The following is a 22,670-nucleotide window of genomic DNA, read 5'->3' on the forward strand; positions in this document are numbered from 1 at the left end:
CACAAGAAAATGCACTGTAACCTTAAATAGGCCTAAGCGGTTTAATTACAGTTTGTATCAAAATAGTCATCATGAGACCAAGACAAGCACCTCACCAATGCTATGTTCACATTAGCAAGAGTCATTTCACCTCTTAATGAAGCAGAGCGTGATCCAAAAACTTTCAAAGCGGTTCTTGGTCCTCCAAACTCAGAACAAAGTCAAACTCCTCTGCAGAGACGAAAAAGAAAAGTAGTCAAAATCAGTGTTGGGTTAGTTACTGAAAACCAATGACTACTTACAGTTACTAGTTACTTTATTTCAAAAGTAACTCAGTTACTTACACCAAAAAGTAATGCGTTACTGTGAGAACTCACTCTATAGTTCCTTTTTAAGGCTCCCATTAATGCCCTTTTAGCCTTCATTTCAGTACTGTTATTGCACTGGAGAATAATACAGTCTGTTGATCAACTTGACATGCATTTGCATCACTGAACTTTGCTAAGCCATGTGGTCTACATACAACACACAAAGATATGTTGCAAAGGGCCAATTTATTCTGGGCCAGAACAAATTGACAAAACTATTTTAAATAGCTGCAACATAACATACATAAGTAACAAACCACATAACAACAACATGTCACAACATAGCTGTAAACCTGGCTTCACCCAAGGAAGGCACAAATTACATGATTATATGTCATGTCACTATATACAGCACACATACTGCTATACACAAAGCCTAACCAGGCCTTTTTTCTCTCAAGGAATTGTGAAATAAATGTCTTCAGGAGATCAACACTGTACTGAAGCCCTGAACACTCTACATCAGGGGCGCTCACACTTTTTCTGCAGGTGAGCTACTTTTCAATTGACCAAGTTGAGGAGAGCTACCTCATTCCTATTTATAATTTATATTTATTTATTTATGAAAGAGACATTTTTGTTAACAAGTTAATGGTGTTTAATGATAATACAAGCATGTTTAACACACATAGATTCCTTTCTTTCATGAAGACAAGAATATAAGTTGGTGTATTTGATTCTGATGACTTGCATTGATTGGAATTAGACAGTGGTGCTGATAACGTCCGCATTTTCAAATGGAGGAAAAAAAAAGTCCTCCTTTCTGTCCAATACCGCATGAAAGTGGTTGGATTTGGCATCTCATTTGTCCAACTTGCATACCCGTTTTTAAACACTTTGTTATGAGAGTAGCATATGTGTGTGGCCCTTTAATGTCTGGCAGCAGGTGAGTGACGTCAGTGAGTGTGCGGGTGGGCAAGCAAGTGAGAAAGCGGTCGCTGAGGGCGGGGGAGAAATACATTGGCATCAAACTCCGTAGCTTGCTAGCTTGTGCACGCTAGCTTTCTGAAACTCTTATTTTGTTAGCACAGGCAGGATGAAACAGGTCTTTTATGGTGAAGACAGGAACTGTGCAGTCGGTCTTTAGAGTTTTGACAGTAGGTACGGAGTCTCTAGAAATAAAATGTGTTTCTCTGCGTCCGCCCTGTTAGAGATTTTTTTCTTAAATATGAGCTCGCAGCAGCCAGCGTCATCTCACAAGATCCTCGGGTGCCGAGAATGTCAAACAACTGACGAAAGTGAAGTCTTGGTATGATTGATGATTGCTCATTTTTATGTATATTTTTTAATGCCTGGCTTGAGATCGACTGACACACCCTCCGAGATCGACCAGTCGATCGCGATCGACGTAATGGGAACCCCTGCTCTACGCCATGGGTGTCAAACTCTGGCCCGCAGGCAATATCAAAGTAACATTAGAGCTGGCCCACTGGTATTATACAGTGGCTGTGCCGCGGTAACACCCCATTCACCGCTAGTATTCATACTTGCCAACCCTCCCAATTTTCCCGGGAGACTTCCGGGGTTCAGTGCCCCTCCCGAAAATCTCCCCAGGCAACCATTCTCCCGAATATCTCCCGATTTCCACCCGGACAACAATATTGGGGGCCGTGCCTTAAAGGCACTGCCTTTAATGTTCTCTAAAACCGGTCGTCACGTCCGCTTATCCTCCATACAAACAGCTTCATAATGCAAGCGGCTTATACACACTCATAAGTGAATGCATTGCATACCTGCTCAACAGCCATACAGGTGACACTTGAGGGTGGCCGTATAAACAACTTTAACACTGTTACAAATATGTGCCACACTGTGAACCCATACCAAACAAGAATGACAAACACATTTCGGGAGAACATCTGTATCGTAACACAACAGAACAAATACCCAGAACACCTTGCAGCATTAACTCTTCCGGGACACTACAATACACGCTACCACCTAAAAGGTTAATTTGTTCAACCTTGTTCAGTTTTAAATTTTGGCCCACACTGTATTTGAGTTTGACACCCCTGCTCTACGCATTTCCCCAGTTTTAGTTTAGAGAAAAGTAAAGATCGGCCTGGCCCACTAGGATCCCTCTTTATGTTTGTGAACTTCATAGTCTATAGATTTAGAGCAGGGGTCTCAAACACGCGGCCCGAGACGTTATTTTGCGGCCCGCACCTTGATATGAAAATTTAATGTTGGTGTGACCCGCAAATTTTATATGCACTTTACAGCGTCGTATTTTTATACCCACAATTTTTTCGGGAGTCTCTCATTTAAAAAGGTGCCCCTCCAGGGGTAACATTAAGAGGGCACCGTTGAGCCACTGCCTTTACCGTCCTGTACAACCTCTACAAACATCGTGCCAGCCCAGCCACGTTGTATTTGGCTTCAAAAGCGACTGCAAGACATAGTTGATCAACAGCCACGCAGGTCACACTGAGGGTGGCCGTATAAACAACTTTAACACTGTAACAAATATGCGCCACACTGTGAACCCACACCAAACAAGAATGACAAACATTTTGGGAGAACATCCGCACCGTAACACAACAGAACAAATAACCAGAATCCCATGCAGCCCTAACTCTTCCGGGTAACTATATACACCCCTTCCCTACGCCCCAACCTCGCCCCCTATTGTAGCCCATAAGAGTTAGGGCTGCATGGGATTCTGGGTATTTGTTCTGTTGTGTTTATGTCGTGTTACGGTGCGGATGTTCTCCCAAAATGTGTTTGTCAATCTTGTTTAGTGTGGGTTCATAGTGTGGCGCATATTTGTAACAGTGATAAAGTTGTTTATACGGCCACCCTCAGTGTGACCTCTGTGGCTGTTGATCAACAATGTCTTCCAGTCGCTTCCGTGGGTTTGCAGAAGCCTCATACAATATGTGACTGGGCTGGCACACTATTGGTATGGTGGAAATGCAGACGAGACGGTACGTTGTAGACGACGCTAAAGGCAGTAGCATCACGGTACACCCTTAAAATTGTTGTGCGGTTGAAAACCGGGAGAATGATTGCCCTGGGAGATGTTCTGGAAGGGCACTGATATTCAGGTGTTTCCCGGAAAGATCACGTGAGATGGCAAGTATGTTACTAGGGCGGTAAAGCCATTCAAAGAAGGTGAATTCATTAAAAAGTGCATGTTAGATTTTTTAAGAAATCTTTACTTGTTGCCCAGCCTCACCCAGTTTCTGCATCCAGTGGCCCCCAGGTCAATTGAGTTTGAGACTACTGATTTAGAGTAATGTGATAATTAAACACTCTGGAAGTTTAGAATGAAACCGCCAGACCCCCGTTGAATGTGCCAGAGTGTCTCCACATTTGACCGGCGATGCTAAGGCAGACATGGCACAGAGATGTAAGGATAACCTGCAGATGCATTTGCAACTATAAAGTCAACGAAATCACAAAGGTGAGTTTTGTTGATGTTGAGTGCCAGCTGATCGATGCTAACATCCTACGCTAATCGATGCTAACATGCTATTTACCGGCGGTGCTAAAGCAGACATGGCACAGAGATGTATGGATAACCTGCAGATCCATTTCCAACTATATTAGGTTTCCTTCCACCCACATTCAATGCGAGAAAAACACTTACCAATCGACGGATTTAAGTTGCTCCAGTGTCAAAAGATGCGAAAGTCCTGATCGGCGATGCTAACGCAGCTATTCGGCCATGCTATGGCTATGATTAGCGTCAATAGCTATTCGCTCAATAGCTTCAGTTTCTTCTTCAATATTTTCATACTCCAACCATCTGTTTCAATACATGGGTAATCTGTTGAATCGCTGAAATCCGAGTCTGAATCCGAGCTAATGTCACTATATCTTGCTGTGGTATTCCCATTGTTTGTTTACATTGGCAGCACTGTATGACGTCACAGGGAAATGGCCAGTGTCTTCGCAGAGAGCGAAAATAAGGTACTTTAAAGCTTTATTTAGGGATATTCCGAGACCGGTAAAATTTTGAAAAAAAGTTAAAAAAATACCACAAGCCACTGGGAACTGATTTTTATTGTTTTTAACCCTTTTGAAATTGTGATAATGTTCCCCTTTAAAGCCTTTTTTTGGGATATTTCGGGATGGGTAAAATTTTGAAAAAAACTTCGAAAAATAAAATAAGCCACTGGGAACTGATTTTTTTATTGGTTTTAACCCTTCTGAAATTGTGATAATGTTCCCCTTTAAGAAGCTCGGCTTCAGCTCCACTATGATGTTTTGTTAGTAAACACAGACACCACCCACCCCACCCACACAGAGCGTGCCTCTTCTCTTCCTTTTGACACAGAAGGACGACACCAAAGCACTCCAATAAAACACACTCAGATCTTCTGTTTCTAACCATTTCCACATAAAAATTACGTAAAATAACGCAGTAATGCATCATGTAACTGAGTTACTGAATATAAAAAATAAAACCTTAGACTACCAGTTCCCGCTGACAGTAACAGTTACAGTAACGCATTAATTGTAACGGGTTAGTCCCGACACTGGCCATAACTATATTATGATCCCAAACTTTCAAATCGGAAATTTGGTAGTGATTTTTTATTTATTTTTTTACCTGTGGTGAGAGGCTGGACAGATAGTCTGGCCCTGGTGAAAAGTGCCATGTCCTTCAGAGGACCCCCATTGGCACGATGCTGCAGGTGGTACTTTTTGAGCTCGGCCAGTGGAAGGAAACGCTTGGTCATTCTTTGGTACTGCACATCAACCTGAGAGTCAAGAGAGGACGCGTCAGACACTTGTCATCTTACACATTCACTCACTCATTCTGTTTCTGGTACTTTTCTCTATGTGCGATTTCCTGTATATGTCCTGGAATTTTCTATCCAAAAGGGCTGAACATTTTTTACAAATATGTTTTTATAATAATAGTAGATCTAAACACATCCATCAATCAATCAATGTTTACTTATATAGAATATATAATCATATATTCAGGGAGAGGTCCAGGCCCCATGGTCCTCAGCTCTACGGAAATGTGCCCCCCAAAACAATTTAGGTGGCTATGGCTGGTTTGCTGGTGTTGCTAATGTTTATGGTGTATTTGCATATAACCAAAAATATTAGCTTGTATTATGAAGAGCACTTTTTCACCACAGCAAACAAGAACAAACATACACTATATTTCCAAAAGTTATTTGTCCACCTGCCTTGACTCACATATGAACTTAAAGTGTCATCCCATTCCTAACCCATTGGGTTCAATATGATGTGGGTCCACCTTTTGCAGCTATTACAGCATCAACTTTTCTGGGAAGGCTGTCCACAAAACCGCGGAGTGTCTTTATAGGGAATTTTCCACCATTCTTCCAAAAGGTCACTCGCTGATGTTGGTGGAGAAGGCCTGGCTCTCAGTCTCCGTTCTACTTCATCCCAAAGGTGTTCTAATCGGGTTCAGGTCAGGACTCTGTGCAGGCCAGTCAAGTTCACCCACACCAGACTCTGTCATCCATGTCTTTATGGACCTTGCTTTGTGCACTGTGCACAATATGATGTCGGTCCACCTTTTGCAGCTATTACAGCTTCAACTCTTCTAGGAAGGCTGTCCACAAGGTTGCGGAGTGTGTTTATAGGAATTTTCCACCATTCTCCCAAAAGCGCATCACTGAGGTCACACACTGATGTTGGTGGAGAAGGACTGACTTTTAAATCGCCGTTCTAATTCATCCCAAAGGTGTTCTATTGGGTTCAGGTCAGGACTCTGTGCAGGTCAGTCAAGTTCATCCCCACCAGACTTTGTCATCCATGTCTTTATGGACCTCGCTTTGTGCACTGTGCACAATATGATGTCGGTCCACCTTTTGCAGCTATTACAGCTATCAACTCTTCTAGGAAGGCTGTCCACAAGGTTGCGGAGTGTTTTTATAGGAATTTTCCACCATTCTCCCAAAAGAGCATCAGTGAGGTCACACACTGATGTTGGTGGAGAAGGACTGACTTTTAAATCGCCGTTCAAATTCATCCCAAAGGTGTTCTATCGGGTTCAGGTCAGGACTCTGTGCAGGCCAGTCAAGTTCACCCACACCAGACTTTGTCATCCATGTCTTTGTCGACCATGCTTTGTGCACCGTGCACAATATGTCGGTCCACCTTTTGCAGCTATCACAGCTTCAACTCTTCTAGGAAGGCTGTCCACAAGGTTGCGGAGTGTGTTTATAGGAATTTTCCACCATTCTCCCAAAAGCGCTTCAGTGAGGTCACACACTGATGTCGGTGGAGAAGGACTGACTTTTAAATCGCCGTTCTAATTCATCCCAAAGGTGTTCTATCGGGTTCAGGTCAGGACTCTGTGCAGGTCAGTCAAGTTCATCCCCACCAGACTTTGTCATCCATGTCTTTATGGACCTTGCTTTGTGCACTGTGCACAATATGATGTCGGTCCACCTTTTGCAGCTATTACAGCTATCAACTCTTCTAGGAAGGCTGTCCACAAGGTTGCGGAGTGTTTTTATAGGAATTTTCCACCATTCTCCCAAAAGCGCATCAGTGAGGTCACACACTGATGTTGGTGGAGAAGGACTGACTTTTAAATCGCCGTTCAAATTCATCCCAAAGGTGTTCTATCGGGTTCAGGTCAGGACTCTGTGCAGGCCAGTCAAGTTCATCCACACCAGACTCTGTCATCCATGTCTTTATGGACCTTGCTTTGTGCACTGTGCACAATATGATGTCGGTCCACCTTTTGCAGCTATTACAGCTTCAACTCTTCTAGGAAGGCTGTCCAGAAGGTTGCGGAGTGTGTTTATAGGAATTTTCCACCATTCTCCCAAAAGAGCATCAGTGAGGTGATGTTGGTGGAGAAGGACTGACTTTTAAATCGCCGTTCTAATTCATCCCAAAGGTGTTCTATCGGGTTCAGGTCAGGACTCTGTGCAGGCCAGTCAAGTTCATCCACACCAGACTCTGTCATCCATGTCCGTATGGACCTTGTTTTGTGCACTTAGTGACAACTTCTTCTTTGTTTAAGAATAGAATAAGCACATTCTGAAAATGTACAAAATCATGTTGTTTTTTTACACTTACATGTTGTGGTTAATAGTATTCTTTGTCGTTATTTATACTTTCTGAATAAATGATGTGATAATGTTCATCAGTCAACTCATTGGTGTTCATTTTCAATCTAAAATAGCAAAATCAAATTACAAGATGTCATTTATGTAGTTTGGTCATTTTCCTAGACTGATGCGTTTATATATATGTATATATATATATATTTTTTTACATATGTAGCATAATCTACAAAGTTGCTATTGCGACATCCAGTGGACATATTCTGAACAGCAGTTTCTTTCATTCCAAAATTTTGGCTCATTTTTATACTTGGCAAACTCATCCCACGGGCTGGATAAAACTTGTTCGCGGGCCTGATCGCACGTTTGACGCCCCTGCAGTAGAACAATGTGATTACTACCAAGCAACCATTAAAGGGGAACATTATCACAATTCCAGAAGGGTTATAACCAATAAAAATCAGTTCCCAGTGGCTTATTTTATTTTTCATTTTTTTCCAAAATTTTACATCTCCCGGAATATCCCTAAAAAAAAGCTTAAAAGTGCTTGATTTTCGCTTTTTGCGATGCCGCTGTCCATTTCCCTGTGGCGTCACATAGCGATTGCAATACAAACAATGGCACAGCAGGATATAGCGACATTAGCTCGGATTCAGACATGGATTTCAGCGGTTTAAGCGATTCAACAGATTACGCATGTATTGAAACAGATGGTTGGAGTATGGAGGCAGATAGCAAAACCGAAAGTGAAGAAGAAACTGAAGCTATTGACGCTATTCGGCCAGTAAAATGTGCAGACCGACCTATTAGGACTTTCGCATTGACACTGGATCAATAAGTCAATAACAACAAAACTCACCTTTGTGATTTCGTTGACTTTATCGTTGGGAATGCACCTGCTTTGTGTGTCGCAGGATATCCAGACATTCTTGTCATCTCTGTGCCATCTCTGTCGTAGCATCGCCGGTAAAAACCAAACGAGGGACTTTTGCATCTCTTGACACTGGAGCAACTTAACTCCGTCGATTGGTAAGTGTTTGTTTGGCATTGAATGTGGGTGGAGGGAAAGGCTAGATGTATATATAGCTACAAAAAGGCATAATGCACACAGCTAGCCTAAATAGAAAGCATCGATTAGCATGCCATGCTAATCGATGCACATTTTACGGAAATCAACTTGAATCCGTCCCTGTTTGTGTTGTTACACCCTCCGACGAGGCATGATGTCTCCAAGGTACGGAAAACAGTCGAAAAAACTGAAAATAACAGAGCTGATTTGACTCGATGTGGTAGGGAAACATGGCGTTGACGACCGATGTTTATCGCAAAGAGAGCGATAAAGAGAAAGGCGTTTAATTCGCCAAAATTCACCCATTTAGAGTTCGGAAATCGGTTAAATAAACATATGGTCCTTTTTCTGCAACATCAAGGTATATATTGACGCTTACATATGTCTGGTGATAATGTTCCCCTTTAAAAAAAAAAAAAAAGAAGTAATTTTATTATATTTGAAATAGTTGTCAAGTGCTCAGTGAAGATGATTATGACTTGGCACTGTGAGCTCTCTTGTTGCAGACTAATCTCACCATGCTCCACTTTGGGTTGTCTGGCTTGCTGCTGGCGTCAAAATGAACATCTTTCTTGTCAAACTGGGTGTGGTCCACGTAAGCTTCCTTCACTATCTGGAGAAAAGACATGCGGTTCAGTATTGGAGCTGGATAACATGTTCGCCGTCACCGAGGTAGTCCCATGCGTGGGCTCTTACTTCCATCAGTCCTGCAATTCCCGGTTCTTTGCAGTTGCTGTGATAAAAGAAAGCCGACTGCCCCTCTTTCATCTGACGCATGAAGTTGCGTGCCTGACCATTTGAAAAAGAAAAAAGGAGTGCCGCAAAGCCTTTTTTGCAGTATTACACAAGTGGTGGGATAATCTCTTGATCACAAAAGTCAGATGGTACCTGATAATTGCGGACGCCGTCCCAGCAGCCGGTCTGATTTGGCAAAGCCTTCAGATCCTCAATCCCAAACTGAGAGAGCAATAAAAACACATCAGAGCTCGGCAAAAGGGCGAGACTCCGCTCTATATTTCATACTGTACTTTGACGTCGATGCCATTCTCAAAGCGGCTCTCGGGCTCCGATTTCATGAGCCAGTGACAGTGCTGCTCCGTGTTTTTCTCACTGGAAGGCTCCGCAGGAGACGGAGGCTTCGTCCTGCGGCCGACTTTAGGCGCGGGAGGGGAGTCGGCGTCATTTTCCACGTGCTCACCTGTGGTGCACAAGCCATACCTAGTTTTAATACAAATATGAGTTGGGAAATTGTGTTAGATGTAAATATAAACGGAATACAATGATTTGCAAATCATTTTCAAGCCATATTCAGTTGAATATGCAACAACAGGGGTCAGCAACCCGCGGCTTCGGCAACTCTGATGTGGCTCAGCTGCATAATCGCCGACCCCCCACACTGTTACGGGGGGATTCCGGATTTCGGTGCCTCTCCCGGACGTTCTTCGATTTTCACTCAGACTACAATATTGAGGGCGTGCCATGATAGCTTTTCATTTAACGTCCTCTACAACTGTGGTCCCCAACCTTTTTGTATCCGCGGACTGGTCAACGCTTAATAATTTGTCCCGCGGCCCGGGGGGGGTGTCCTTTTTTTTTTCTTTTCTTCTTTGTCATGAAAAAGGGACGTTTTTGTCATGAAAAAGGGAGTTTTTTGTGGTTGGTGCACTATTTGTAAGTGTATATTGTGTTTTTTATGTTGATTTAATAAAAAAAAAAATATATATATATATTTTATTTTTTTTTTATATAAAAAATTATTCTGCGGCCCGGTGGTTGGGGACCACTGCTCTACAACATGTCATCGCGCCCGCCTTTACGCTATGATATCTGCGTGCCGACCGGACGCATGCATTTCGCTGCTTCTATCGTCAAATGTACGAGATTGCAACGCATACTGAGTGATACAGGTTACACTGAAGGTTGTGATATAAACAACGTTAACACTAACACTTACTAATATGCACCACATTGTGAACCCACACCAAACAAGAATGACAAACACATTCCGGGAGAACATCCTCACAGTAACACAACATAAACGCAACACAACAAATACCCAAAATTCTTTGCATCCATGACTCTTCCTGACTATATTATACACTCCCGCCTACCTCAACCGACGCATGGATGGGAGGCGGGGAGGGGCGGTTTGGTGCTAGCCGGGTGTATAATATAGTCAGTAATGAGTCATGGGTGCAAAGGATTCTGGGTATTTTTGTGTTGTGTTACTGTGAGAATGTTCTCCCGAAATGTGTTTAACATTCTTGTTTGGTGTGGGTTCACAGTGTGACACATATTAGTAAGAGTGTTAAAGTTGTTTATATCACAACTTTCAGTGAACCCTGTATCACCCAGTATAGTATGCCTTGCAATCTCGTACGTGAAGTGAAGTGAATTATATTTATATAGCGCTTTTTCTCTAGTGACTCAAAGCGCTTTACATAGTGAAACCCAATATCTAAGTTACATTCAAACCAGTGTGGGTGGCACTGGGAGCAGGTGGGTAAAGTGTCTTGCCCAAGGACACAACGTCAGTGACTAGGATGGCAGAAGCGGGAATCGAACCTGCAACCCTCAAGTTGCTGGCACGGCCACTCTACCAACCGAGCTAAAACATTAGCAACACCAGCAAACCATCTTGTATCTGCAGAAGCCACATACAACATGTTGCTGGACTGGCAAGCAGTTTGTACATGTTGTAGAAGACGTCAAAGGCAAAGGCTTCATATCACGCCCTTATTGTTATCTGGGTGACCAGCAGCAAATATTCACGAGAATGCTTGCGGCTCCTATTGTCTTCTTTTTTTTGTGAAACGGGTCAAAATGTCTCTTTGAGTGGTAGAGGTTGCCGACCCCTGTGCTACAAAGACAACATATTTGATGTTCAAACTGATAAACCTTTTTTTTTTTTAAATAATCATTAATTTTAGAATTTGATGCCAACAACACGTGACAAAGAAGTTGGGAAAGGTGGCAATAAATACTGATAAAGTTGAGAAATGCTCATCAAACACTTATTTGGAACATCCCACAGGTGTGCAGGCTAATTGGGAACAGGTGGGTGCCATTATTGGGTATAAAAACAGCTTCCCAAAAAATGCTCAGTCTTTCACAAGAAAGGATGGGGCGAGGTACACCCCTTTGTCCACAACTGCGTGAGCAAATAGTCAAAACAGTTTAAGAACAACATTTCTCAAAGTGCAATTGCAAGAAATTTAGGGATTTCAACATCTACGCTCCATAATATCATCAAGAGGTTCAGAGAATCTGGAGAAATCCCTCCACGTAAGCGGCATGGACGGAAACCAACATCGAATGACCGTGACCTTTGATCCCTCAGACGGCACTGTATCATAAACCGACATCAATCTCTAAAGGATATCACCACATGGGCTCAGGAACACTTCAGAAAACCACTGTCACTGAATACAGTTTGTCGCTACATCTGTAAGTGTAAGTTAAATCTCTACTATGCAAAGCAAAAGCCATTTATCAACAACATCCAGAAACGCTGCCGGCTTCTCTGGGCCCCGAGATCATCTAAGATGGACTGATGCAAAGTGGAAAAGTGTTCTGTGGTCTGACGAGTCCACATTTCAAATTGTTTTGGGAAATATTCGACATCGTGTCATCCGGACCAAAGGAGAAGCGAACCATCCAGACAGTTATCGACACAAAGTTCAAAAGCCAGCATCTGTGATGGTATGGTGGTGCATTAGTGCCAGAGGCATGGGTAACTTGCACATCTGTGAAGCCACCATTAATGCTGAAAGGTACATACAGGTTTTGGAGCAACATATGCTGCCATCTAAGCGCCATCTTTATCATGGACGCCCCTGCTTATTTCAGCAAGACAATGCCAAGCCACATTCAGCACGTGTTACAACAGCGTGGCTTTGTAATTAAAAAAAAAGAGTCCAGGTACTTTCCTGGCCTGCCCAGTCCAGACTTGTCTCCCATGGAAAATGCGTGGCGCATTATGAAGCGTAAAATACGACAGCAGAGACCCCGGACTGTTGAATGACTGAAGCTCTACATAAAACAAGAACGGGAAAATATTCCACTTTCAAAGCTTCAACATCTAGTTTCCTCAGTTCCCAAACGTTTATTGAGTAATGTTAAAAGAAAGGTGATGTAACACAGTGGTGAACATGCCCTTTCCCAACTACTTTGGCATGTGTTGCAGCCATGAAATTCTAAGTTAATTATTTGCAAAAAAAACAAAACAAAGTTAATGAGTTTGAATATCAAATATGTTGTCTTTGAAGTGCATTCAACTGAAAATGGGTTGAAAAGGATTAGCAAATTATTGTATTCCGTTTATATTTACATCTAACACAATTTCCCAACTCATATGGAAACGGGGTTTGTAATATTAAACAAAAATGGTGTGTATAATTAAATAATTCACTTACCGGAATTAACTGTCCTTTTACTTCCTCTTTTCTTTGGAGGCATCTCTTTTCTAGATCAAAAAAGACACACATCATATTTCAAAGTAGGAAAGGTCCTATATGGCAGTGGTCGCCGTCCACCGGTCCGTGACACATTGAAAAAGGGAGCCGGGGAGAAACATTAAATAATTTATAAGCAACTGCATTTTCTCCGAGTTAACTTTAACTAGAAAAAAGCTTGTTTATAGTTGTATTGTAAAATAAAACTCCTCATAGGAAGTTGCCATTTGTGACAACTTTGTGACAAGATACAATGCACATTAGGGTTGTACTGTATACCGGTATCAGTATAGTACCGCGATACTAATGAATCATATTCGGTACTATACTGCCTCTAAAAAGTACCAGTCCAACAAACCCCCGTATCTCCTCTCGTCACATCGTGTCATTGCTGGTTTACGAGTAGAGGAGCATGTTCGGCAGCACACAATGACAGAGTACTTACAATCAGACACAGTGTGTAGACAGAAAAGGGAGAACGGACGCACTTAGGCTTAAAAAGCAAAAATAAAAAGGTAAAGTTATAATACTGAAACACCCTCAGGGTGAGATGCTTTAAGATATGGCTAGCTAACAAGCGGCTAAAGTCCATCCGCAGTCGGCAGTGTTTTAGCTACTTCTAAATCACGAATCCTTGTCTCCATGGCAACAAATAAAGAACGTTTCTTACAAGTATTATCCCTGCAGGACGAGGAATAGCTAAACATGCTTCACTACACTCCAAAGCTCACTGGCCTCACAACGTAAACAAACGCCATTGGTGGATCTACACCTGACATCCACTGTAATGATACCAAGTACAGGAGCGTATCTGGTCCATACTCCCATTATTACGATATTTTTTAGCATCAAAATATTTCATTTTTTTTTAAATGTATATTATGTTTACAAACCCAGGTAATATGTCCCTGGACACATGAGGACTTAGAATGTGACCAATGTATGATCCTGTAACTACTTTGTATCAGATTGTCACCCAAATTTGTGGTATCATCCAAAACTAATGTAAAGTATGAAATGAGAGAAGAATAAGTGATTATTACATTTTAACAGAAGTGTAGTAGAACATGTTAAAAGAGAAAGTAAGCAGATATTAACAGTAAATGAAAAAGTAGATTAATAATTCACTTGTCCTTAATACGTTTGACAAAATAATACAATGATAAATGACACAATATGTTATTATGTTAGATCCACTATGGACTGGACTCTCACAATGTTATGTTAAAACCACTATGGACTGGACTCTCACTATAATGTTAGATCGACTAAGGACTGGACTCTCACTATTATGTTAGATCCACTATGGACTGGACTCACTATTATGCTAGATCCACTATGGACTGGACTCTCCCACTATCATGTTAGATTTACTATGGACTGTACTCTCACTATTATGTTAGATCCACTATGGACTGAACTCTCACACTATCATGCTAGATCCACTATGGACTGGACTCTCACACTATTATGTTAAAACCACTATGGACTGGACTCTCACTATAATGTTAGATCCACTAAGGACTGGACTCTCACTATTATGTTAGATCTACTATGGACTGGACTCTCACTATTATGCTAGATCCACTATGGACTGTACTCTCACACTATTATGTTAGATCCACTACGGACTGGACTCTCACACTATCATGTTAGATCCACTATGAACTGGACTTTCACACTATTATGTTAAATAGACTATGGACTGGACTCTCACACTATTATGTTAGATCCACTATGGACTGGACTCTCACACTATTATGTTGGATCCACTATGGACTGGACTCTCACTATTATGTTAGATCCACTATGGACTGGACTCTCCCATTATCCACTATTATGTTAGATCCACTATGGACTGAACTCTCACACTATTATGTTAGATCCACTATGGACTGAACTCTCACTATTATGCTAAATCCACTATGGAATGGACTCTCCCACTATCCACTATTATGTTAGATCCACTATGGACTTTACTCTCACACTATTACGTTAGATCCACTATGGACTGGACTCTCCCTATAATGTTAGATCCACTATGGACTGGACTCTCACACTATTACGTTAGATCCACTATGGACTGGACTCTCCCTATAATGTTAGATCCACAATGGACAGGACTCTCCCACTATTATGTTAGATCCACTATGGACTGGACTCTCACACTATCATGTTAGATCCACTATGGACTGTACTCTCACTATTATGCTAGATCCACTATGGACTGGACTCTCACTATTATGCTAGATCCACAATGGACATGACTCTCCCACTATTATGTTAGATCCACTATGGACTGGACTCTCACACTATTATGTTAGATCCACTATGGACTGGACTCTCACTATTATGTTAGATCCACTATGGACTGGACTCTCACAATATTATGTTGGATCCACTATGGACTGGACTCTCACACTATCATGTTAGATCCACTATGAACTGGACTCTCACACTATTATGTTAGATCCACTGTGGACTGAACTCTCACACTATTATGTTAGATCCACTATGGACTGGACTCACTATTATGTTAGATACACTATGGACTGGACTCTCACACTATTATGTTAGATCCACTATGGACTGAACTCTCACACTATTATGTTAGATCCACTATGGACTGGACTCTCACTATTATGTTAGATCCACTATGGACTGGACTCTCACTATTATGTTAGATCCACTATGGACTGGACTCTCACTATTATGTTAGATCCACTATGGACTGGACTCTCACTATTATGTTAGATCCACTATGGACTGGACTCTCACACTATTATGTTAGATCCACTATGGACTGGACTCCCACTATTATGTTAGATCCACTATGGACTGGACTCTCACTATTATTTTAGATCCACTATGGACTGGACTCTCACTATTATGTTAGATCCACTATGGACTGGACTCTCACTATTATATTAGATCCACTGTGGACTGGACTCTCACACTATTATGTTAGATCCACTCTACGTACATTGCACTCGTGATTTAGGGCTATGTAAGTAAACAATGATTGATTGAAAGATTTGATTATTTTATGATTCACTACAATAGGGCCCCACAGCACACTGGATTCCAGTTCAATGAAATACCACAACACTGGGTATTGTTCAGAGAAGTTCAATTTAAGAATTTGCACACAAGGCTACACTGGAGGTGACTATGACGTGAGCATTTTCCCCGCATGCGTACTAAGTCACGTTGGGCCGGGAGGGGGTCTAAAACGCCCATTGTGTATGTGTGGACAAGGATAAGGTTAGGTGGGATTTACCCTGGATAACCTTATCCGGCTAAGTGTATAAGAGGCCTGAAAGTCATATTTATTATTTATTTACGTTTTACGGTTTACGTAATGCTGAGTTATGCAGGTCTTTAAATTCAAAATTTGAATGACTGCAAATATTAACGACGTGTCTACATTTAGTCAACAAATATTACAAACATTTTTTCCATATGAGTTGGGAAAATGTGTTAGATGTAAATATAAACAGAATACAAAATTTGCAAATCCTTTTCAACCCATATTCAGTTGAATATGCTACAAAGACAACATATTTGATGTTCAAACTCATAAACATTTTTTTTTTGCAAATAATCATTAACTTTAGAATTTGATGCCAGCAACACGTGACAAAGAAGATGGGAAAGGTGGCAATAAATACTGATAAAGTTGAGGAATGCTCATCAAACACTTATATGGAACATCCCACAGGTGTGCAGGCTGATTGGGAACAGGTGGGTGCCATGATTGGGTATAAAAGCAGCTTCCATGAAATGCTAAGTAATTCACAAACAAGGATGGGGTGAGGGTCACCACTTTGTAAGCAAATTGTCGAACAGCTTTAGAACAACATTTCTCAACGAGCTTTTGCAAGGAATTTAGGGATTTTACCATCTGCAGTATGTAAAATCATCAAAAAGTTCAGAGAATCTGGAGAAATCTCTGCACGTAAGCGATGATATTACGGACTTTTGACCCCTCAGGCGATACTGCATCAAAAACCGACAGTGTGTAAAGGATATCACCACATGGGCTCAGGAACACTTCATAAAACCACTGTCAGTAACTACAGTTGGTCGCTACATCTGTAAGTGCAAGTTAAAACTCTACTATGCAAAGCCAAACCCATTCATCAACAATATCCTGAAACGCCGCCGGCTTGGCTGGGCCCGAGCTCACCTATGATGAACTGATGCAAAGGGAAAAGGTGTTCCATGGTCTGACGAGTCCACATTTCAAATTATATTTGGAAACAGAGGATGTGGTGTCCTCCAGAACAAAGAGGAAAATAACCATCCGGATTGTTATAGGCGTAAAGTTCAAAAGCCAGCATCTGAGATCGTACGGGGGTGTATTAGTGGCCAAGGCATGGGTAACTTACACATCTGTGAAGGCACCATTAATGCTGACTGATCCATACAGGTTTTGGAGCAACATATGTTGTCATCCAAGTAACGTTATCATGAACGCCCCTGCTTATTTCAGCCAGACAAGTGTTACAACAGCGTGTCGTTGTAAAAAAAAGACTGTGGGTACCTTCCTGGCCCGCCTGCAATCCAGACCTGTCTCCCATCGAAAATGTGTGGCGCATTATGAAGCGTAAAATACGACAGCGGAGACCCCGGACTGTTGAACGACTGAAGCTCTACATAAAACAAGAATGGTAAAGAATTCCACTTTCAAAGCTTCAACAATTAGTTTCCTCAGTTCCCTAACGTTTATTGAGTGTTGTTAAAAGAAAAGGTGATGTAACACAGTGGTGAACATGCCCTTTCCCAACTACTTTGGCACGTGTTGCAGCCATGAAATTCCAAGTTAATTATTATTTGCAAAAAAAAATATTAAAGTTTATGAGTTTGAACATCACTTATCTTGTCTTTCTTTGTAGTGCATTCAATTGAATATGGGTTGAAAATGATTTGCAAATCATTGTATTCAGTTCGAGATGCCACCTCAGTAGAAGCATTTAAGTCTCACCTTAAAACTCATTTGTATACTCTAGCCTTTAAATAGACTCCCTTTTTAGACCAGTTGATCTGCCGTTTCTTTTCTTTTTCTCCTATGTCCCACTCTCCCTTGTGGAGGGGGTCCGGTCCGATCCAATGGCCATGGATGACGTACTGGCTGTCCAGAGTCGGGACCCAGGATGGACTGCTCGTCCAGAGTCGGGACCCAGGATGGTGTGCTCGTCCAGAGTCGAGACCCAAGATGGACTGCTCGTCCAGAGTCGGGACCCAGGATGGACTGCTCGTCCAGAGTCGGGACCCAGGATGGACTGCTCGTCCAGAGTCGGGACCCAGGATGGACTGCTCGTCCAGAGTCGGGACCCAGGATGGACTGCTCGTCCAGAGTCGGGACCCAGGATGGTGTGCTCGTCCAGAGTCGAGACCCAAGATGGACTGCTCGTCCAGAGTCGGGACCCAGGATGGACTGCTCGTCCAGAGTCGGGACCCAGGATGGACTGCTCGTCCAGAGTCGGGACCCAGGATGGTGTGCTCGTCCAGAGTCGAGACCCAAGATGGACTGCTCGTCCAGAGTCGGGACCCAGGATGGGCTGTTCGTCCAGAGTCGGGACCCAGGATGGACCGCTTGCCTGTGTATCGGCTTGGGACATCCCTGCGCTGCTGATCCGCCTCCGTTTGGGATGGTTTCCTGCTGGCTCCGCTGTGAACGGGACTCTCGCTGCTGTGTTGGATCCGCTTTGGACTGGACTCTTGCGACTGTGTTGGATCCATTATGGATTGAACTTTCACAGTATCATGTTAGACCCGCTCGACATCCATTGCTTTCATCCTCTCCAAGGTTCTCATAGTCATCATTGTCACCAACGTCCCACTGGGTGTGAGTATTCCTTGCCCTTATGTGGGCCTACCGAGGATGTCGTTGTGGTTTGTGCAGCCCTTTGAGACACTAGTGATTTAGGGCTATATAAGTAAACATTGATTGATTTATTGATTATTTACATCTAACACAATTTCCCAACTCATAAGGAAACGGGGTTTGTACATAGAAGCCTTAAATACTACCAAAAACGGACAATAAAGTATTTTATCTTGTCAAGTTGACTCAGAATGACAACACATCATGACTTAAAGGAAAACATGATTCTTTTTGATACTTCAATTACTTGGTGGAAAAAGTAAACAGCGCCACAAAACCCGGGAAACAAATGTTAAGGCTTACCGACAAGATTCGTGGGCTTAAAAAGCAGCTTTGACCGGTAAATGAAGACAACCAAGAGCTAAAAACAATAATTGTACATTTATGTCAGCCGTGCTTCACAGCAACCAGCAGCCATTGACAATACCTGCGTTAATGACGTCAGTCAACTATGCGTTCGATTTAATCACCGGCGTCTCCCCTTGGTTAAACTAATAATCAATCCACAGCTCCGCCCGCCCCTGCTTTCCAAACTCCATATCCCAACAGCCCAAGTGGCGGACATGACGTAACACGAACAAAAAAACATGGCTGCCTGCTGTTTGGCGAGAGTCACCCGGCTGACACATAACATGTGTAAAAGCCGCCACGTCTTCTTCCACAGAAGTACGCAACGACGAGGAATTGCTGCATGTGTTGACCGTAAGTGCCCTTTAAAAACATACGAGGGGGATGTACTTGAAGTAGTGGCAGACATCACATTAATGAGATACGGAACCGTGTTGTCCTCAAGTCACGAACAACGAACTATGTCTCATATTTGATCATTCCGCGAAATTGCCATATTTTTGCTGAAAGGATTTAGTACAGAACATCGACGATAAAGTTCGCAACTTTTGGTCGCTAATAAAAAAAAAAGCCTTTCCTGTACCGGAAGTAGCAGACGATGTGCGCGTGACGTCACGGGTTGTGAAGCTCCTCACATCTGAACATTGTTTACAATCATGGCCACCAGCAGCGAGAGCGATTTGAACCGAGAAAGCGACGATTTCCCCAGTAATTTGAGCGAGGATGAAAGATTTGTGGATGAGGAAAGTGAGAGTGAAGGACGAGAGAAAAAGAAAAAAAAAGACGAGGGCAGTGGGAGCGATTCAGATGTTATTAGACACATTTAATAGGATAATTCTGGAAAATCCCTTATCCTCTTATTGTGTTATTAGTGTTTTAGTGAGATTATAGCAGGGGTAGGGAACCTATGGCTCTAGAGCCAGATGTGGCTCTTTTGATGACTGCATCTGGCTCTCAGATAAATCTTAGCTGACATTGCTTAACACGATAAGTGATGAATAATTCCGCTGGTAATCACAGTGTTAAAAATAAGGTTCAAATGTTAAAACATTCTCATGCATTTTAATCCAACCATCCGTTTTCTATCGCACCTCTCCAAGATGTCGCATTAATGGTAAGAAGCATTATATTTATTATTGGTTAACTTTAGAATAAAAATGTTATTAAAAAGAATAAGAGACTTATTACCGGTATACTCTAAAAATGTTGGTCTTACTTAAAAATGCACGCATTGAGTTGTACCGTATTTCCTTGAATTGCCGCCGGGGCGCTAATTTATTTATAACCTCTTCTCACTCCAAAGGCATGCGGTAAATTTAGGCTTGCGCATATAAATTTGAGTGTGATGTAAGAATACCATCATGAAAAGCACATTTAATAAAAAAAAAAAAAACGTTATTATGGTCTTACCTTTACTTAAAAATGAAGTCCATGCCAGCTCCTTCTGATCAAAAGCATCGATAACTTGTTTATAGAAGTCTTCCTTATCTTTCTTCAGTTTTGAAAGTCTCTCTGTCTGGATGGAGATCTTCCTTTATTCCCTTCTGCTTCGATTGAAAGTCCAGTTTAGAAAACTGTTTTATTTTAGATATGTAATCCCCCATGTTAAAAGTGCAAGCGAGAGGTAAAAATAAACGATCGCTGCTCACTCTTGCTGCTTGTTGTCCCTTCTTCTGCAGCCGAGTAGTCGCAAGAAGGATCACTAGCGCCCTCTACCACCAGGAGGCGGGAGTCATTTTATGACTTATATTTGACACACGCAGCTACGGTATATTAATAAAACATAGCTGCTTACTGTTCTTTTTAGCATATTCAATAGCTTGGACCTTAAATCCTACTGAATACCTCTTAATCTTCTTCCCTTTATGCGATTTCAAATGATTAGAATCAGCCTCCTCCATTTTGAAATTGATGACAGATGAAGTGTCACTCGTGATTTGACGAGTTTGACCCGGTGGAAATTCTAGGCATATGCTAATTATTTGGCAAAACGAGTTAGACCCGGCGAAAATTCTAGACATAGATAGATAGATGGATAGTACTTTATTGATTCCTTCAGGAGAGTTCCTTTAGGAAAATTAAAATTCCAGCAGCAGTGTACAGAGTTGAGATCAATTTAAATAAAAGTAAAAAGTAAATAATGGGGGTTTAAATGGAAACAAAATAGAGAAATGTTACAATAAGAATAAAAACTAAAAAGCAACAATGGGAATAACAATATAACAGTAAAATAAGAATATAACAAGACAAAGTAGGCAGTAGTGACCATGTTATGAAAACTTATTGCACTGTTATTGTTTTGCATCCTCTGTCATCCTAGTACCCCCCTCCCCTTCGCCCCAGAGAGGAGTTGTACAGTCTAATGGCGTGTGGGACAAAGGAGTTTTTGAGTCATGCGCTGACAAAAATAATATTTTGGAAAATGAGTTTGACCCGGCAGTAATTCTAGGCAGGCGCATACTATATACCCGGTGGCAATTCAAGGAAATACGGTATTCAGTGTTAAAAAAATATTATATGGCTCTCATGGAAATACATTTTGAAATATTTGGCTTTCATAGTTCTCTCAGCCAAAAAGGTTCCCGACCCCTGATATAGAATATTGAAATGATTTCAGTGAAATACTTTAATACAAATATTTCCATAAATGCAACAAAAACAATGTCGTCCTGCAAGTGTAAATGTGACAGTGGTATCAATAGCATTGATTATCTGGATCATCAACCCCCTTTTCCTGCTTACTGAGTTAACTTGCATGATGTGCTCCTGTGCAACAGCTTCTCACGGACTCACAGATGAACAAAAGGAGTTCCAAAAGGTGGCCTTCGACTTTGCCGCCAACGAGATCGCTCCACACATGGCCGAGTGGGACCAGAAGGTTGCCTTATTGACACACATTTCCTTGGAAGGATAGAAATGTACTCACATGTAATTATGTAGTGCTGTCTTTTGGACATGGCAGACATATTCTGAACCCTCGTGCAATGTTTTGGATGTGTGTGCTGTTTATTTTCCAGGAAATATTTCCAGTAGAGACGATGCGGAAGGCGGCCCAGTTGGGCTTCGGCGGCATCTACGTTCAGCCCGATGTTGGGGGGTCGGGTCTGTCCAGGCTGGACACGTCCGTCATTTTTGAAGCCTTGTCCACCGGATGCGTCAGCACCACAGCGTACATCAGCATTCACAAGTGGGTCCCCTGAGAACGGCATTCATGTACGCTGATAGGCACTTATTTACTCAGGATCGCATTCATATTATTTATTAGAAATTATTCTTACGAGAAAAAATGCAGTTAATAAATTAAAAGTAAATGGGTTATACTTTTATGGAGCTTTTTTACCTTCAAGGTGCCGTATTTTTCGGAGTATTAGTCGCATTTTTTTTCATAGTTTCATAGTCAGGAGCGACTTATGTGTGAAATTATTAACACATTACCGTAAAATATCAAATTCACATAAGAGACTAGACGTATAAGATTTCATGGGATTTATGGATTAGGAGTGACAGATTGTTTGGTAAAGGCATAGCATGTTCTGTATGTTATAGTTATTT

At 41.9% G+C, this 22,670-nt stretch overlaps 2 protein-coding genes across 5 annotated transcripts in view; one reads left to right on the top strand and one right to left on the bottom strand.

The window, feature by feature from the left end:
• Nucleotides 1-19,300, bottom strand: part of thyn1 (thymocyte nuclear protein 1) — a 157,237-nt gene extending 137,937 nt beyond the window's left edge. The window contains exons 1-8 of one of the 3 annotated variants that reach the window (XM_061878087.1): nt 19,074-19,190; nt 12,842-12,891; nt 9,455-9,624; nt 9,315-9,383; nt 9,123-9,215; nt 8,944-9,039; nt 4,906-5,056; nt 131-210 (exon numbers count right to left, since the gene is read on the bottom strand). In XM_061878087.1, coding sequence (XP_061734071.1) covers nt 164-210; nt 4,906-5,056; nt 8,944-9,039; nt 9,123-9,215; nt 9,315-9,383; nt 9,455-9,624; nt 12,842-12,884 — 669 coding nt within the window. In that variant the 5' untranslated portion in view covers nt 12,885-12,891; nt 19,074-19,190 and the 3' untranslated portion in view covers nt 131-163. Of the gene's footprint in view, nt 1-17; nt 211-4,905; nt 5,057-8,943; nt 9,040-9,122; nt 9,216-9,314; nt 9,384-9,454; nt 9,625-12,841; nt 12,892-19,073 lie in introns of those variants that run through there. The other 2 variants (XM_061878088.1, XM_061878086.1) reach the window with 2 other exon arrangements.
• Nucleotides 19,301-19,306: 6 nt separating this feature from the next.
• Nucleotides 19,307-22,670, top strand: part of acad8 (acyl-CoA dehydrogenase family, member 8) — a 28,010-nt gene continuing 24,646 nt past the window's right edge. Inside the window, exons 1-3 of one of the 2 annotated variants that reach the window (XM_061878082.1) lie at nt 19,307-19,472; nt 21,896-21,996; nt 22,136-22,305. In XM_061878082.1, coding sequence (XP_061734066.1) covers nt 19,358-19,472; nt 21,896-21,996; nt 22,136-22,305 — 386 coding nt within the window. In that variant the 5' untranslated portion in view covers nt 19,307-19,357. Of the gene's footprint in view, nt 19,473-21,895; nt 22,037-22,135; nt 22,306-22,670 lie in introns of those variants that run through there. The other variant, XM_061878084.1, reaches the window with a different exon arrangement.

Source organism: Nerophis ophidion, linkage group LG18 (genome assembly GCF_033978795.1).
Source record: "Nerophis ophidion isolate RoL-2023_Sa linkage group LG18, RoL_Noph_v1.0, whole genome shotgun sequence".
In the NCBI taxonomy this organism is placed as follows: Eukaryota; Metazoa; Chordata; class Actinopteri; order Syngnathiformes; family Syngnathidae; genus Nerophis; species Nerophis ophidion.